Source organism: Sporothrix schenckii, assembly GCF_000961545.1.
Source record: "Sporothrix schenckii 1099-18 chromosome Unknown Cont38, whole genome shotgun sequence".
NCBI lineage: Eukaryota > Fungi > Ascomycota > Sordariomycetes > Ophiostomatales > Ophiostomataceae > Sporothrix > Sporothrix schenckii.
Window position 1 is genome coordinate 150,196 of NW_015971139.1, and position 17,284 is coordinate 167,479.

The following is a 17,284-nucleotide window of genomic DNA, read 5'->3' on the forward strand; positions in this document are numbered from 1 at the left end:
CTTTTCGTCGCCAGCAACCGAACGCACTCCACAAGCTTTTGTTTGGTAATTCCTCTATTTTTTTCACCCGTCACAGCAGCCCCGGTTACTAAACTGTGGGGACGACGTTCACATACTGCAGCTTGTGTTTGCGACCGCTCGACCTCTGACTCTTTACTTGTGGAGGAACGTCCAATTTCTAGGGTGTGACCTCTTCTGCCCTCTTTTTCTCCCATCGCCTCTCCCTCTCTTCCTCAAGGCATATAAGGAGCAGGGCCAGTTTAACATCTTTTGCAGCTCGGCACAGCTGCTCTCTTTCCGTCCCTCTTCTTCCTCGGCTCAGAGCTTTCGCCAGCTACTTCTCCGCCAATGGCAGCTTCGTGGTCCTTGGTTGTGCGCCCGGCCGTGGCCCACACGGCCATCCCGCTGCCAGCTGCTGTTGAGCGGCTATCCCGTCACTGCGTGCGTCGTGTTTGTGGTAAGTACTGCCGTGCAGCACCCAGTACAACAGTTCCCAGAGCTGTTGGCTCCTTAGGTTGCACACGACCTAACGTGCATCTCAGACAATGCGTCCACTCGTAAATGGCACAACTCGCTTGGCTATTCCCGTCGCACGGCGGCGTCGTCCGTGTCAGCCTCACCCTTGTCTTCCTCACTTGCCCTGACCGTGCTGCCCCGCCACGCCGCCAAGTCACTACAGCTCGTGCGCCACGCTTCGGTTTTCTCTGGCCCTGCGCCTTCCCAGCCGTCCTCCACCGTCCAGACTACCGCTGCATTCTCCACCAAGGTTCTCCCACCGACCACGCCATACGCCAAGCTCACTGTGGGCGCGCCTCGTGAGATCTTCCCCAACGAGCGCCGTGTGGCCCTGACGCCACAGAATGTCACTCTTCTCCTCAAGAAGGGCTACGGGCGCATCATTGTTGAACGCGGCGCCGGCGCCGAGGCTGGTTTCCTCGATGCCACATACCAACAGGCCGGTGCCACTATTGTGGACAACGCTGCTGCCATCTGGAAGGAGGCCGACATTGTGCTCAAGGTCCGCGGCCCGACGCTGACCGAGGCTGGCAATGCTCGTGCCGGCCAGACCCTTATCTCATTTATTCAACCCGTTCAGAACAAAGAGCTTGTGGACCTTTTGGCTGCCCGCAAGGTCACCAGTTTCGCCATGGACATGATCCCCCGTATCTCTCGTGCCCAGGTCTTTGATGCTCTTAGTTCCATGGCCAACATTGCCGGTTACAAGGCCGTCCTCGAAGCGTCCAACCACTTTGGCCGCTTCCTGACTGGCCAGACCACCGCTGCCGGCAAGATCCCGCCTAGCAAGGTTCTCGTTATTGGTGCCGGTGTGGCTGGTTTGAGTGCCATTGTCACGGCCCGCCGTATGGGCGCCATTGTACGCGGTTTCGACACCCGGCCCGCTACCCGCGAACAGGTCCAGTCACTTGGTGCTGAGTTCATCGAGGTCGAGGGTGTTGAGGAGGACGGCTCCGGCGCTGGCGGTTACGCTAAGGAGATGTCCAAGGCGTTTCACGATGCCGAGATGAAGCTGTTTTCCGAGCAGGCCAAGGACGTCGACATTATCATTACCACGGCCCTGATTCCCGGCAAGCCTGCGCCCAAGCTGCTCCCAACCTACGTTATTGACAACATGAAGCCTGGCTCTGTGATTGTCGATCTGGCGGCGGAAGCTGGCGGAAACTGCGAGCAGACTGTACCCGGCCAGCTGGCCACGTACAAGGGCATCACCATTATCGGTTACACCGACATGCCCTCGCGCCTACCTACCCAGTCCTCCACCCTGTACTCAAACAACGTTACCAAATTCCTGCTGTCCATGGCTCCTTTGGAGAAAGAATACGGCGTCGACTTTGCTGACGAGGTCGTCCGCGGTTCCATTGTCACGCAAAACGGCGAGATTGTCCCCACGGCTCCGCGCCCTGCGCCGCCACCACCGCCAGCCAAGCCCAAGGAGGCCGTGGTGGAGGAGGTCGTCGCCTTGACGCCCTTCCAGAAGGTGTCGCGTGAAGTCAGTCTCGTGACTGGTGGAATGACCGGTGCGCTCGCGCTCGGTAAGCTGACCGGCCCGCTGTTTATGAGCAACGCCTTCATCTTCGGTCTGGCCTCGCTTATCGGTTACCGCATTGTTTGGGGTGTCCAGCCCGCGCTGCACTCGCCCCTCATGAGCGTCACCAATGCGATTTCTGGTATGGTGGGTGTTGGTGGCTTCTTCATCCTCGGCGGTGGCTACCTGCCCGAGACCATTCCGCAAATGTTCGGTGCCGCATCCGTCCTGCTGGCTTTCGTCAACATCTCTGGTGGCTTTGTCATCACCAAGCGTATGCTCGACATGTTCAAGCGTCCCACTGATCCGCCAGAGTATCCTTGGCTGTACGGCATCCCCGCCACGCTCTTCACGGGTGGTTTCATTGCCGCCGCGTCAACGGGTGCTGCAGGCCTTGTCCAGGCCGGCTACCTTGTCAGCTCGCTGCTCTGCATTGGTTCCATATCCTCTCTTGCGTCCCAGACCACCGCCCGCATGGGTAATATTCTCGGTATCCTCGGCGTCGGCTCAGGTGTTATTGCTTCGCTGCTGGCCGTTGGCTTTACCCCGGAAGTGCTCACCCAGTTCGCTGGCCTGGCCGTGGTTGGTGGTCTTGCTGGTCTCCTGATTGGTCGCCGCATCACGCCCACAGATCTTCCTCAGACCGTCGCCGCCCTGCACTCCGTCGTCGGTCTGGCTGCCGTCCTCACCAGCATCGGCAGTGTCATGGCCGATGTCAGCCACGCCAGCACGCTGCACCTCGTCACGGCCTACCTGGGTGTGCTCATTGGTGGCGTTACATTCACGGGCTCCATTGTCGCCTTCATGAAGCTCTCGGGCCGTGCTTCGTCGCGGCCGCTGATACTGCCGGGCCGCCATCTCATCAACTCGGGTCTGCTGGCCGGTAATGTTGCCACGATGGGTGCGTTCCTGGCCATGGCCCCCGGTTCGCCGACTATTGCTGCAGGTGCACTCGCGGCCAACACAGCCATGTCGTTCTTAAAGGGATACACGACTACAGCCGCCATTGGCGGTGCCGATATGCCCGTTGTCATTACAGTGCTGAATGCCTACAGTGGATTCGCACTCGTGGCCGAGGGATTCATGTTGGACAATCCACTGCTCACCACAGTGGGTGCATTAATTGGTGTATCGGGTTCCATTCTATCGTACATTATGTGCGTAGCCATGAACCGATCACTGACGAATGTGCTCTTTGGCGGCATTGGCACAACGGCACCGGCTGCCGACGGCGAGCAGAAAAAGATTGAAGGCACGGTGGTCCAGACGAACGTCGAAGAGACGGCCGAGAGTTTGGTGAATGCCGAGTCCGTCATTATCGTGGTGGGCTACGGCATGGCCGTCGCTAAGGCGCAGTACGCAATCGCCGAGATTACGCAGATGCTTCGGTCCAAGGGGGTGCAGGTACGCTTCGCCATCCACCCGGTGGCCGGCCGCATGCCGGGCCAGTGCAACGTGCTGCTGGCCGAGGCGTCGGTGCCGTACGACATTGTGCTGGAAATGGACGAGATCAATGACGACTTTAGCGACACGGACCTGACGTTGGTGATTGGCGCCAACGACACGGTCAACCCGATTGCGCTGGAGCCGGGCAGTCCGATTGCTGGCATGCCGGTGCTGCACGCCTGGAAGAGCAAGCAGGTGATTGTGATGAAGCGTGGCCTGGCGAGCGGCTACGCGGACGTGCCGAACCCGATGTTCTACATGCCGGGCACGCGGATGCTCTTTGGCGATGCCAAGGTGACATGTGATGGTAAGAAGGAACCCCCGTTCTGTATAAATGGAAGCATCGAATTTTGACTAACGTTTTTCAGCCATCAAATCTGCCATCGAGAGCAAGTAGACTGAGACTGCTAGACTAGACCGCTCCAAGAGCTACAAGAGTCATAGACCGCCCTGTAGACGTTATTCGTCTTTGCGTCGTGCAGGGATGCTAGAGTCGGGATGTGCTGTGATCTTTTTGCGTTGATGCTTTCGTTGATCGTCTTGTTCTGTTATATCTTGTCTTGTGTTGCCATATGTTTGCTAGTTCCTCTGCCGTTTACCGTTTTCATGGATATGTGCATCGAGCTCTGCATGGCTTATTGGTGACCTGCAGACGTTGGAGGAAAGAGTTGATTTATTTTAGTTGTGTCTTCTTGTTGGTCTTTGTAAATAGCAGCACCACCCAGTATCAACCGTATATTCCGTTTGCAGTAGGCTGGCAGCACGTGCGTTTTGCAATGAATGTATGACCGATGCTGGCCGAGGAGAGTGTGTATTGCCTCGTCCTATCGGTCATTTCCTTCGTTTATACTTTGAAGCCGACACATAGAACAACACACCGGTTGCCATCAGAATGTCTCCTCTTTCTCTCTTACTTTCTTTGAGAGTCTTAATGCGATTTTATTTTGTTTCCGAGATTTTGACGCCTAGCACTCTTTTCACTCTTCACTATGCAAGTCATCTTAAATATATACAGAATCACGTCCGTCTTGGCCGTCCCGTGCGACCCATTCTCCCGCCTATACTCTCCCTCCACCTACTGCCGCGGCGCTGCAACGGGATCCCATGCGTTGATCTTGGGCTTCGTGGTGCTGTAGGTCTTGAAGGCGCCGCGGGTGCCGGTGAAGTTGGGGCGATGTTCGGGCACGGCCCAAGCGCGCGCGTTGGCCGTGGCCATGAGAGAGTCGTTTTGCGGCGGGGTGTCGACGGTGTACGCGAGCCAGGCGTGCCAGAGAGGCTCGACTTGGGAGCTGCAGGGAAATAAACGAGCGAGCGTCAGCGAGCGAGCAAACAGGACGAAGATCGTAGGGAAGCGCCGCAAACCACGAGTAGTACACCAGGCAAATCAAGCACACCAGGCGCCGCAGCAACTTACGCGTCGTAGTCCTTGTTCTTGTAGTCCACCCAGCGGGTACGGACTAACGGAGTCAGTGGTCAGTACGAGTCAGTACGACTTGTATAAGGCGGTGTAGACGTGGACAGAGAACATACGTGGCAGCTCTTCTTCCATGTTCTCAAAGAACTTGTTGCCGTACTTGTCGACGCCGATGAGGGTACCGGCCTTGGTATCGCCTAGGGAGGGTAGAGTCAGTATAGTTGTCGCAGCCGGCCAGTCGACCGGCCGGCAGAGAGAAGGATAACCCGGGACGCACCAATGTACTAGATGCAGAGAAGGCGGCAGTTAGCCGGGACGTCAACGTCCGAGAGTCCTATGCCGAGACGGTCAATCGTCAATGGGGATGCGCCGCGCGCAACATACGTTCAATTGGTGCCAGTATTCCTAGAATGAAGAAACGCATGTCAGCAGTGTACTGTGAGGAGGCGGCCGGCCGTTGTCAAAGCCGTCGTGTTGTCGTGTGGTCGTCGTCGTGGTCGTTTCGTCGACTCACCTTGATACCGATCCGGCGCAGGTAGCCGAGCGTCCGCGAAATGGTCGACATGGTGTGTGTATGGATACGCGATTGTCTTTCGGGAGAAGAAGTCGTCGCTAGCGAATCGTGGTGGCCGCCGTCGTCGTCGTTGTCGTCGAGCGTGGAAGTGACGAGCGAATTGATGATGCCTCGAAATCTTTCCGCTTGTCGGTTTGGCGATGTTGGTGGGTCCCTTCCCCCATTGCTGGGGTGCGGGCTGACCAATCAGAGAGCTTGGTTTGCTCACCACCAAAAGGGCATTGAGCATGGCGGAACTAGCCCAACTCTACCAGAATTTAAGCTAAGAAATACAACAGACGGGATCAACAACCGTTCTGCTGTACGTCTGCGTGTATTCTTTCCTTCAATTGGGCGTCACCTCGCCTCCTCTCCCAAACTACCGATATGATCGTCCGCAGTGCGGCGCGGAGCTCCGCACACGCTCCGCCTTCACTTCTCCTTCCTCGGCCCCGGATACAGCTCCATGAGCTCCAAAAGCCTCGAGAACGGCAAGCTTCAGCGCGACGGACTCGGCAGTGTGAGCGCTACTCGAGCTCCTTCTCACGCTCTGTGCGGTCAAAAACACAATGGGTAGCCGAGTCTTGGTCCCGCTGCTGTCGTCGCGTGTCCATGTCGGCCACAACCGCTGCCGCCGAGGCACCGCTGCGGCCGTCGATGGTGGCCAGCGTCGCATCCACAGCTGCGGCCGGCACTGCAGCCACAGCTGCTCTCCTGCTCGCACCCCTGGTGACCGAGCTCGACCGCATGGCGCCCCGTGTGGATATGCACGGCTCGCAAGTTCGTGTCATTGAGACGCCGGCCGAGTTTTACGAGACCCTCAAGGCCATGATTCTGGGCGCCAAGCGGCGCATTTTTCTGTCTACGCTCTACATTGGCACATCGGAGCGCGACCTCGTGGCCACGCTGCAGAGGGCCCTGCGTGCCAACCCCGACCTGACGCTGCACATCCTGACCGACGCATTGCGCGGCACCCGTGAAAGCCCACGGCCGTCGTCGGCATCGCTGCTGGCGCCGCTCGTGGCCGAGTTTGGGCCCGAGCGTGTCGACATTCGCATGTACCATACGCCGAACCTCACGGGCTTGCGGAAAAAGTACATTCCGCGTCGTATCAACGAGGGCTGGGGCCTGCAGCACATGAAATTGTACGGCGTGGACGACAGCATTCTGCTGTCGGGTGCGAACCTGTCCAACGACTACTTTACGAACCGCCAGGACCGCTACCACGTGTTTTCGTCGGCAGAGCTGACGGATGCGTACTGGCAACTTCAGCGGGGCGTGGCCTCTGTCAGTTTCCGGATCGAGCCGACGCTGGCCAAAGAGGAGGGCTTCGACATGGTCTGGCCGGCGAGCAACGCGGCACCGTCGCCGTTAGAGGCGCCCACGGCGTTTGTGACGCAAGCCACGCGTGTCCTGAAGAAACTGTTGGAGCCGACCACAGAAAACGCGACGAGTCCCCTGCTCACATACGGCGTTGAAGCGGGCGAAAAGGAGACGCGTGAAGCACCCGACACCTCCGTCTATGTCCTGGCGCAGATGACGCAGCTGCTCAAGCCCGACAGCTCGACCGAACAGCCTGCCTTGACGCACATCCTGAAGACGCTCGCCGCTCCCCAGTATGCCACGGCCTCCTCGTGGACGTTTACGGCGGGCTATTTCAACCCGGCGCCGTCGCTTACCAAGCTCCTGCTTGCCATGTCCGCCCAGGCCAACAACACGGTCATCACGGCCGCACCACAGGCAAACGGCTTTTATGGATCAGCCGGTGTCTCGTCGCTGCTACCAGACGCCTACACGTTCCTCGCCCACCGCTTTCTGCGCGCCGTCCAGGCACAGCACCGCGGCGACGCCGTTACGCTCAAGGAATGGCGGCGCGGCACTGTCGGCATGCCGGGCGGCTGGACCTACCATGCCAAGGGACTGTGGGTGACTCTCAATCCTTTGCAGACCGGTCGCAGCGGCCCCCTTGCCACTCTCTCTGTCATTGGCAGCTCCAACTACACAAAACGCAGCTACAGCCTCGATCTCGAGGCCAATGCGCTGATTGTCACGCGAAACGCTGCTCTGCAGCACCGTCTGGCCGACGAGCAGGCCTGGCTGCAGACGCACGCGTCTGCTATGACGCGCGACGACTTTGCAAAGCCAGAACGGCGGGTCAGACTGCACGTACGTCTAGCCATGTGGATTGTCCAGTTGGTGGGCGGCCAACTGTGAGTGCGGAGTGTTCCCCGAGAAAGGGAGGTCGCGAATAGGTCCAGGCCAAGGCCAGTCTCGATAGTATAGCGGAGGAACCAAGTCCGCCCAGAAAGCCGGGCCGGCTTCCAGCCATTAGAGTCGCATTCGTCAACCCGTTTGGATGCAGCTGCGCCATCCAGGCCGCCGTGCTGGAGCTGGCTAATTGCAAAATTGGGGAAAGACGGCACGATATTCAGAACGAATTCCCTGGACAATCTCCACAGCCATATTCAGGAACGACAAGGCTACCCGGATTCCACCAATGCGACTCTTCCCCCGGAATGTGCACCGTTGTCACTAACGTCCGTGTCGTACACTCGGCGAGGACAATATATAATAGCCGGCGTTGCGATGTCTCCTTCGCCTGTATGTTGTCCATCCTCGACAGCGGCCCTCACTTCCTCCCCCGCCTCTTCACCATGAAAGCCTTTGCTGTTCTGTCTGCTCTGGGTACCTTGACGGGCCAAGCCGCCGCTACCATTTACTATGCTGGCGTCGCCGAGTCTGGCGGCGAGTTTGGTGTCTGGAGCGCGGCGTCGACGCCTGGCGCTGGTCTGCCGGGCCGCTTTGGAGTCGACTACCAGTTCATCAGCAAATCGGCCGTCGACACGCACATCGACCGGAACAAGGTCAATCTGTTCCGCGTGGCGTTTTTGCTCGAGCGAATGTGTCCGCTGGCGACGGGTCTCGGCGCCGTGTTCAACGAGACGCACTTCTCGCTCTACAAGGAGGCCATTGACTACATCACGGTGACCAAAAAGGCGTACGCCATCCTGGACCCTCACAACTACATGCGCTACAACGACCCGTCGCAGCAGCCCATGTCCGGCAGCGTCATTGGAAACAGCTCCGACCCGACGACCGCCACGGCTGCCCAGTTTGGCGCTTTCTGGGGCGAGCTCGCCGGCCGTTTCAAGAACAACTCGCGCGTCATGTTCGGCCTCATGAACGAGCCACACGACATGCCCTCGGAGCTCGTGCTCGCCAACAACCAGGCAGCCGTCACCGCGATTCGCGCGAGTGGCGCCACGTCCAACCTGATCCTGGCTCCCGGCAACTCCTGGACCGGCGGCCACTCCTGGACCCAGGGCGGCGCTGAGGCCTCGTCCCAGTGGCTCAACAAGCTGCAGGACCCCAGCAACAACACCGCCATCGACATCCACGAGTACTTGGACGTCGACTACAGCGGCACCCACGCTGCCTGCACTGCCGACGCAGCCACCAACCTGGCCCACGCCACCGCCTGGCTGCGCGAGAACAACCTCAAGGCATTCATCACCGAGTTTGGCGCGTCCAACGCCACCGGCTGCGCCGACATGCTCGGCGCCATGCTCGACTACATGGCCGCCAACGACGAGTACATTGGCTGGACTGCCTGGGCTGCCGGGCCGATCTGGGGCACGGCGAGCCCCTGCTGCACCGACTCCAAGGCCCTTGGCAGCCTCGAGCCCGGCAGCAAGGCGTCCGACGGCGGACCGAGCCTCTACGATACTGTGTGGACGCCTGTGATCCAGCCCAAGGTACCGGCCAAGCTGCAGTGGACAGGCGGTGCCAGCGTCCATGGCGGGGACCTGACAGCCAGGTTGTAAGCACACAAATCATAATCATTTATAAATAATAGCCTGCGATTAGGAGAGAAGACCAAAAAAAAAAAAGAAAAGATAATATAGGACATTGTATATATTATGAATCAAAAGATGAAGATCGACAATAGAATGTAAGGAATAGATATGATGAATATTACGTACTTCATTTTACAAAACATAGACTGAATGGGGCACGTCAGCAACCGACATCTTTGTTTTCCTTTCTCGTTTGCATCCGTGCCAGAAGGAATTGCTTGCTTCTTCATCTCACTCTGATCTGCTAAGGCCGGATCGTATAGCTTCCGGCCAGACCCGCAGGTTGGACGAGTCCAAAGTAAGCCGCACTAACAGGGAACAAAGGTGCCATCCACATGACGCGCGACATTCGAGCAACACAAATCCGTGAACAAATTTGAAGTAAATAAATAACGATCACACATATGTTCCGTAGAGATCTGTGAATAAATCTCCGAAATAAAACCTCACTAGAATACACCATCGAAGAAAAAAAGAATTTTATAAAAAAAAAAAAAAAAACGAAAAAGTAAACATTTGCAAGGTGCATGGCAACATTTGAATTGATGGAGAACGTCTGGTGCTCCTTCGTGTCCAGTTCCAACCGTCCCCTGTCGTTGGCCCCCTCTTTCCTGCCGCCCTAAGGCCGGGAAACCCAGCTTCCGGCCTTTGCGCCGCCCCACCAAAATACTACAGCAAAAGCGAACACTCAAAGAAACGCCGACGAAGAGTCTGGTAGACGGGATTGGTTGAAGCAACCATTGGTTTTCTTTACCATTTCTTTTGTAGACCTGCCAGTCCTGTCCAATCCTTTCATTGGTACCGTGTTCGGATCGCTGTGCAGCCGTTCTTGAAACGAAACATTTCCTATTTTATCTTTTATTTCATCTTTTATTTCATCTTTTATTTTCATTCCGGTTTTCTTCCCATGCCCATCAGACCCATGTCCCGGAGAGGAGAAAGGAACAGAACACGACCCATCCAGCATCGTCTTACACCTCACACCCAATCTCATCACAGCTTCACGCAGTGATGGTGACTGTTTGCTGAAGAGACAAAGACGAATCGGAAAGTGCTACCTTCATGTACCTTCATGTGACAGTCGCTCCTTCCAAGATCGTCGTTGACTAGCTGCACCCGCGCATGACTGCCTCGAGCTTGACTTCCTTCCATTTCAGTCGTGTCTCCACTCTCCCTCCTCTCTTATGTCTTGTCTACGATCACAACATCTCATCGTCTCCTTTTCTGCTCTCTGCAATGTCCCTGTCAGAATAGGAACACGGCTCCCAACCTGCTGCAGAACACATCCTCGCAACTCTTACCGACCCGTTCAACGTTGTGCATTTTTCGACTTATCCTCTGCACCGTGCATCCCACTCGGCCTTATAATATCACCGTCGCATTGCTTTCTTTTTGGTAACCGTTCTATTTCACTCAATCTTACATCGTGCTTCGACCCCAACGCCTTATGCTCGGTTTGTCCTGCACGCGATCCTTCTGATTCCGTGTCGAGCTTTTCCTGCCGCCCACGTCTGCTCTCCGGCTCTCGGAAAATAGAGACGCAGTCAGCAGACGTACGGCTTACAAAAGACAACAAACCATATAAATAGAGCCATCCTACTCTCTCCCATCAATCACCATGCCGCCAGTCCCCGCTGACCAGAGCTCAAGCACTGCTTCTACTGCAGTGGACGACGAATTTCCAATACCAACTCACAGTGACGTTTCATCCGGCATTGCATCTCAACCAAACTTTAATCACACCAAGCAGCCAAAACCTGACTCCATGTCCTCCGCACTGCCCCTTTCAATGGGTGCATTCCGCATCCTCCTTGCCTTGTTGGCACTGATTGTTGCCCTCGTGGCCGCTGTATCCTTGTCCGCGGCACCCCCAGCATGTACGCCGTTGGATCAACCAAACCCGATCGCCAACGATTATCCTTACAACGCCACTGGCCTTCTCAACGTCACACTTGCTGTGATTCCCATTCCTCTTAGTTTGGCCCGTACTCTCATCCCACCACAGTGGCCCATCCTCGCGCACGTCTATCAGGCTCTGTTTGCTGCCCTGGGGGTGTCGGAGGAGGTGTTTCCACCAGACCACTACCCGCTGATGGTCCAAGCCGGTCTCGACCACGACATCCAAGTGGCCGCCTACAAGCTGTCCATTTCCGACTTCCAGCGTGCTGGCTACGAGTTTCCCTTTGTCGACCGCCTCGGGGACAACCACTCCTCGTTCCGCTGGGTGCCGCACCAGATCATCACGGCCAGCAACGCCGACGCCGTCGAAGGATCCCGTGCCTACGGCACTCTTGTGTCCCCGAGCGAATCATTCGACCCGCCGTGCGATGCCTACCGGTGGCTAGGGCAGTACGGCGGCACCACCAACTTCAAGGCGTACGCTCGCAACAACACGTCCATACGCCTCTCCTTTTACCACACATACTTTAGCCCGCCGGCGCTCCCACTGGACCTGTTCCGCAACATGACGAATCAGCCCAGTTTTGCAAACGGCACGGCCTGTGACAACCAGATCCGGCTGTTTAACACGGCACACTTTTTCGGAACCGGCAACGCGAACCTGGCAGCGCATCCCGTCCGGGGGTCCGTCACGTCGGCCAATTTCGCGCCCCTCCACGGCATGCATACTTGGGGTGGCAATGTCCACGGCTGGCAGTTGGCCACGCCTTTCATTGAGAACAACTACCTCGACTGTGACGACTTCAAGGGCTATGATGGTGTTGATCTTCCAGGATATTAGTGTTTTCTTGTTATCATCATTTTACTTTCCAAATCATATTATTTCGGACCCGTCCTTCTTTGTATATAGCATGTGATGGCATAACACCTTCGTCGGAGTATACCCGAATAGGTACGAATCAGATATATGAACACCTGTGTACGTGCACATTGGCATGCCTGTGATTCTTGACTTTGACCAATCCATCTTTTCATAATGTATGCAAGCTCCCTTTGTTAGAGTACCTTTACTTATCCGATAATACCAAAACAGCCAACCAAAATTGCCATGTCACGTCATGTCCACCCTTCACTACCATTAACACGCCGCCCAACTCCCTAAATCTTAGTTATCTCTACCCGTGCCCGATCAAAGATCTTGTGGCCAACCATGGTGGCCTCGCCGTCCGCACTTGCACTCTTGTCCTCCGGTGCATACAGCGTCATCCGTGCATACGTACCGGCACCCCGCCGCCGCGACAGGTACCCCGGGTTGATCATCAGCACACTCTCCACCACCTTGGCAAACGGCGGCAGCGTGCTCGGCACAATCAGCACGTCTGGCCGCACATTGACCATCTCGCCCAGCTTGAGGTAGCTCGTGTCCAGCATGGGTCCCGTCGCCAAGCCCCGCCCCTCGTCGACGCCCGTCTTGGGCAGCCGCCGGCGGTCGACAGGCGGGAACAGCGGGAAGTAGTGGCGCTGCTCGAGCAAGTAGCGGCAGGCGCGCGAAATGGCATTGGCGTCGGCGACCCGGCCGCCCGTGACCTCTTCTTGGCGCAGCTCGTACAAAATGTCCTGCAACGAGACGCCCACGACCATCTCGTTCATGGACAGCGTCATGGGGTTGCCGACAATGCGCGCGGCTTTTGGCAGGCCCAGCTCGCGGCGCGGGAACGCGTCCTGCGGCCACGACACGTGCTTGTCAATGACGTCGCGGACCGACGGCACCAGCAGGATCGTGACGGACGGGTTGGCCGCCGCGAGCCGCTGCAGCGCCGGCGCAATCAGGTAGCGGAACACGGTCGTGAGGGTCGCGGTGTCCGGGTCGACGACGGCGTCGTCCGGCAGGTCAAAGTCGCCCGTCGCAATCAGTGGGTGGTCAGCATCGAGGAACGGCCCGGCCAGCACGACAGCATCGACAGACGTGTCGCTGGCCTTGCTGACGAGCGTGTGCAGCGGCTCAAAGTCGAGGTTGTCGTCGGCCGTGTACGGGCCCGAGGCGAACATGATGTTGAGCGGTGCAGGACCCTTCTTGGCCTCACCATCGTTGCCGTCCACATCCATCATGTCGTCGTCGGCACTGTCGCCGCCTCGCATTCGGTCTCTGTGGGCCGCCAGTGTCGCATGTGTCGAGGCTGCGTTGGGCAGCAGCGGTATGTCCAGGATCTGGCTGACGGAGAACGCCGCGCCGGACGAGTTGGTGCCGCGCAGAGCCACAATCTGGCCCGGGAAAAACTGGAAGCCGTCTGTGCCACTCAGGAAGCGGGTCAGGTCGAGCGGTACGCGCAGGCCGCCGCCCATGCGCCGGGACGTCTCGAGAACGACAGACGCCGCGTTCAGCTTGCCCTCGGCGGCGTCGGACGCGATGCGGCCAACGGCCACAATCTCCGACGTGCTTTGGCTGGCGGCGCTGCCAAAGGCCTCGTAGTCAATCTTGTGATGGTCCATGACCAGCGTCGTGAACTCGTCGATGCGGTCGTCCAGAATTTCGGACGCCTCAGACAGCTTCATGGCCAGCGGCTTGTACCCCAGCTTCTTCTGGTCCGAGGCCGCCGTCAGCTTAATGCGCGACGTGGCATACGGAACAATGGGTGGTGTGGGGGCCGGCAGGTGCTGGTTGAGCACCTCAATGACCTCACCGGCGTTGGGCCGGTCGGCAAAGGGCGAGGCGGGGGTGAGAGCGCCGCCGCTGAGCGAGTTGAGCTGGTCCTCGAGCTTCGCAGGTGTCTTTGCATTTGGCGTCACGCCGGCGGCACCGATCCGTTTGCCCGTCGAGCCCGTTTTGGAGACAAAGGTGCCGTTCGACCCCGGCGTGCTCGGCGCCGCAATGCCCATCCCGTCCAGCAGCCCATAGACATCGCCACCCTTGTTGGCCGCGTTTCGCCGCGGCGTCGCCGCCATGCGTTCTGTCTTGATCTTCTTGGCGTGTGATGACACCTGCGGCATGTTCTGCTGCTCCTGGTTGCGCCGCTCGAGCGCGTCCTGCAGGTTCTGCTTGAAGGCACGCAGTCGCTCCATGGTGAGAGCGGCCTGGTCGAGCGGCAGGTCCATGCGGATGCAGTAGGCCTCCCACTTGTAGAAGAGCTCCTGAACGGGCAGGGCGTGCATGTTCATGATCGACTGGAGCTGGACAATGATATCGGGCTCGAGGGGCTGATCGTCGCCGGCGCCGAAGCGCTCATTCAGCCTGGCGACGGTGTCAGCCATGGCGAGTGCTTGAAGGGGTTGCTTGAAGGGGTTGAAGTCGTGGGTGTGCTGAAGGCAAAAAAAAAAAGGAATGTTGTACGCTCAATTGAAGCCGCCTGTAGGTTCTCTTCTATCGGCTGTCGTCGTCGTCGTCAATCGTCTGTTGTTGGTGTCGTTATTGGGCCATGATTGAAGTGTGTATTTGGAGGCTGCAAGAGTCGTGGTTGCTGCGGAAGACGCGTCTCGACGCGTAAAGTGCTAATAGTCGTTAATTGGCGGTTTTGGCAGGCCCCTCTCTAGCCCATGTTCAGTGAGTTTTGGTCAAGGGAAGAGCGCCCCGCGCCAGCACTGCTACACAAACTCATCCATCCAAATTAGGCAATTACGATGGCCACCTTTTCGTAAGCCAAGGAAAGAGCACGTAAACGAGGAACTTGGAGACACATCCAAAGTTCAATTTCAACTTTTAAATTGAATTTTGAAATAGCTTCATCTATTTAGATGCAGTCATTGCCTATAAGGCTCTTGCACTTCCTCCTAAATTCCAACTGAATATTTGAATATGCGTCTGCAGCCCGCAGCCGCTTGCGAAACCGCTTGAATGCTGTGATAAACGAAAACGAGCAAATGAAGAATAAAGTCCTAGAAAACATCAAAACAAAAGAAAAAGAAAGCGAAACGCCCTGCGCCTGATCCTGGTCCTTGTCCGGGTTCGCCTGGCTCTGATCCTAGCCGTGAAACCCAATGTTCGACATGACGTATCCCACGTCGCATGCTGTCCGATGCCGTTGTTATGGTCGTCGTCGTTGTTGGTAGTGTTGGTATATAATCTTTCATAAGCGCCACGGTGGTGCCCTTTGTGAAAACTCTACAGCTGCACCAGCCCGCTCAGAATCTTGACCTCCTCGCCGGGCTTGAAGGCCGGTAGGCCAATGTAGGGGCAGGTGGAGCAGCGGAAGGCGTCGCCGAGCGAGCAGCTGTTGCAAGAGCCGGTCTTGCCCTGGACGGTAAAGTCGAGCTCGTTGAGGTCGTTGGCGTTGAGCTTGAAGACGTTCTTGAGGTCGCTGTCGGCCTGGGTGCGGCGGTCACGGTCTTCCCCTTCAAGGCGCTCGGCGAGGCCGCACGTGCAATCCTTGCAGGGCTTTCGGCGCTTCTGGCCATCAATGTTGCATGCGGGTGCTACTAAAGTGTTAGCTAGACTGCTGTCTTTTTCCCGTTATCAATAATGTAGGAGGGGGGGAAGGGGGACGTACGCTGTTGAGGGGGCCGGCTGCGCTCTTCGGCCGTCAACAGGCTGTCCTCGTCGACCAGCTCCTCGCCGTCGCTGTACTCGCCAAGATCCAGGGTGACAGCGGGCCGCTTGCCCTGGGCGTTGACGATCGCAGGAGCGGCTGCGACAGGTGCCGCGGCGGCCGCAGGGGTCTTCTTCTTCAGCCGCAGGGGGACAACGACCTCTTCCTCCTCCACCTTTTCAAACACGCCATCCTTCTCGACCAGGCCAGCCAAGATGGCTTCGCGCGCACCGGCCCCCTCCAGCCGCGCACCGTCCTGGAACTGCAGACGGGCATTGTTCTTCATTGCCGGCACGAGCGCCGCAAAGACAGGCCGGCTGCTGAGTAGGCGCACGGCCTCGGCACGCTGGGCACCATCGGCGTCGGTCAGGACGAGCACGGTATCGTAGGTGTTGGCAACCAGGGGCACAAATCCGGCGGCGAGGCGGTCGAGCATCTGCAAGTCACAAGCAGCGCGGTCATAGTCGGAGGCGAAGAGGGCATGCAGCTTCTCCTCGTGGGCGGCAATAGCCGGTGGAGCCAGGATCAGTGTGCGGGTGGTCGGCTTGGATGCAGTGCCATTGCTCTTGGTGGAGCCTGACTTGAAGCGGGCGAAATCGACCGAGTCATCGTCGGCGTCGATGGACACAAACGGAAAGGCAGGCATGTCGGCGGTGGTTGTTTGATATAGGGAATAGTAACAAGGCTTCGACAGAACGAAATTGACGTTTGTGTTTGCTGTGTTTGCGTGCGGAGAACGAACGTAGATATCGGTGGCGAGAAAAAGAGTGTCACAGTCACATGAAATACAAGTCGTAGGCTCCGCTGGACACACAGTTGTAGCCAAACTCTCCAGTAGATATACGTCGAAAAATTGTATGTCAGACGGGGAATGGAAAGATACCGGGGGTTATTCGAGTATTCGAAGGTAGATGGAGGATGAAGAAAACGTCGACCTTTGGTGGGAGGCTGATTTGTGAGCAGGTTGTCAAGTGGAGCAAAAAATAAGATAAAAAAGATAAGCTGCTTGTAAGACAGAAAGACAGCGCTTCGGACTGGCTGAAAACCTGGGCACTAGAGAACGAGGGACGTCGCAAGTGTAAAACTTCACCTACTTAAAGCGGTGGCAGTGACAACTGCTTGGTAAGAGTATCTTGCATTCCGAACTCGGGACCAGGAAGTGACTGTGGGAGGGGAAAGAACGCTAAAGCGTCGCTAGCCAGCGTGCATTATGTCGTGCTGTGCGCGCCTTATTTGCTAGGCAGAAACTTTTGTAAGCGCCTTCCACGTCCAGCCGCCATCGGCCTCCGACTTGCATCCTTTCGGGCGACTGTGGGTGAACGCGGACGATGTAAGAGAATTGTCTCTGGTCATAAGCAAAATTTCAAACTAAATATATAAACCGCCACGGAGTTTTGCTGTTCGACTTGGAGGTTTGAATTAATGAGATGATTTCCGGGAACAGGCATTAGTGGGCCAATGGGTTCGTTGAGCTGCTTCAGTGCATTAAGATCAAAAACAGTGAGCGTCTACATCACTGGCGCATAAGTGCCTCACGGGTCCTCTTCAAGT

The 17,284-nt window shown here is 57.2% G+C and overlaps 7 protein-coding genes across 7 annotated transcripts; 4 read left to right on the forward strand and 3 right to left on the reverse strand.

The window, feature by feature from the left end:
* Positions 1-348: 348 nt before the first annotated feature.
* On the forward strand, positions 349-3,887 carry SPSK_05857 (NAD(P) transhydrogenase; the record flags this gene model as incomplete). The annotated part of the gene is made up of 3 exons (XM_016732566.1): positions 349-457; positions 543-3,797; positions 3,859-3,887. 3 exons carry the CDS (start codon positions 349-351, stop codon positions 3,885-3,887), a joined length of 3,393 nt encoding a protein of 1,130 aa, XP_016591768.1.
* A 678-nt stretch (positions 3,888-4,565) lies between these two features.
* SPSK_06511 (NADH dehydrogenase) lies at positions 4,566-5,469 on the reverse strand (the record flags this gene model as incomplete). Its single annotated transcript, XM_016733215.1, has 6 exons — positions 4,566-4,779; positions 4,905-4,947; positions 5,021-5,101; positions 5,190-5,238; positions 5,289-5,309; positions 5,419-5,469. The coding sequence occupies 6 exons, from the start codon at positions 5,467-5,469 to the stop codon at positions 4,566-4,568; spliced, it is 459 nt and encodes a 152-aa protein (XP_016591769.1).
* Positions 5,470-6,069: 600 nt separating this feature from the next.
* Positions 6,070-7,671, forward strand: SPSK_06215 (CDP-diacylglycerol--glycerol-3-phosphate 3-phosphatidyltransferase; the record flags this gene model as incomplete). The annotated part of the gene is made up of 1 exon (XM_016732922.1): positions 6,070-7,671. One exon carries the CDS (start codon positions 6,070-6,072, stop codon positions 7,669-7,671), a length of 1,602 nt encoding a protein of 533 aa, XP_016591770.1.
* A 440-nt stretch (positions 7,672-8,111) lies between these two features.
* On the forward strand, positions 8,112-9,281 carry SPSK_06379 (endoglucanase; the record flags this gene model as incomplete). Its single annotated transcript, XM_016733085.1, has 1 exon — positions 8,112-9,281. The coding sequence occupies one exon, from the start codon at positions 8,112-8,114 to the stop codon at positions 9,279-9,281; it is 1,170 nt and encodes a 389-aa protein (XP_016591771.1).
* A 1,651-nt stretch (positions 9,282-10,932) lies between these two features.
* SPSK_06417 (uncharacterized protein) lies at positions 10,933-12,054 on the forward strand (the record flags this gene model as incomplete). Its single annotated transcript, XM_016733123.1, has 1 exon — positions 10,933-12,054. One exon carries the CDS (start codon positions 10,933-10,935, stop codon positions 12,052-12,054), a length of 1,122 nt encoding a protein of 373 aa, XP_016591772.1.
* A 317-nt stretch (positions 12,055-12,371) lies between these two features.
* Positions 12,372-14,462, reverse strand: SPSK_06042 (DNA polymerase alpha subunit B; the record flags this gene model as incomplete). The annotated part of the gene is made up of 1 exon (XM_016732750.1): positions 12,372-14,462. One exon carries the CDS (start codon positions 14,460-14,462, stop codon positions 12,372-12,374), a length of 2,091 nt encoding a protein of 696 aa, XP_016591773.1.
* An 847-nt stretch (positions 14,463-15,309) lies between these two features.
* SPSK_06430 (electron carrier DRE2) lies at positions 15,310-16,379 on the reverse strand (the record flags this gene model as incomplete). Its single annotated transcript, XM_016733136.1, has 2 exons — positions 15,310-15,620; positions 15,695-16,379. 2 exons carry the CDS (start codon positions 16,377-16,379, stop codon positions 15,310-15,312), a joined length of 996 nt encoding a protein of 331 aa, XP_016591774.1.
* Positions 16,380-17,284: the final 905 nt, after the last annotated feature.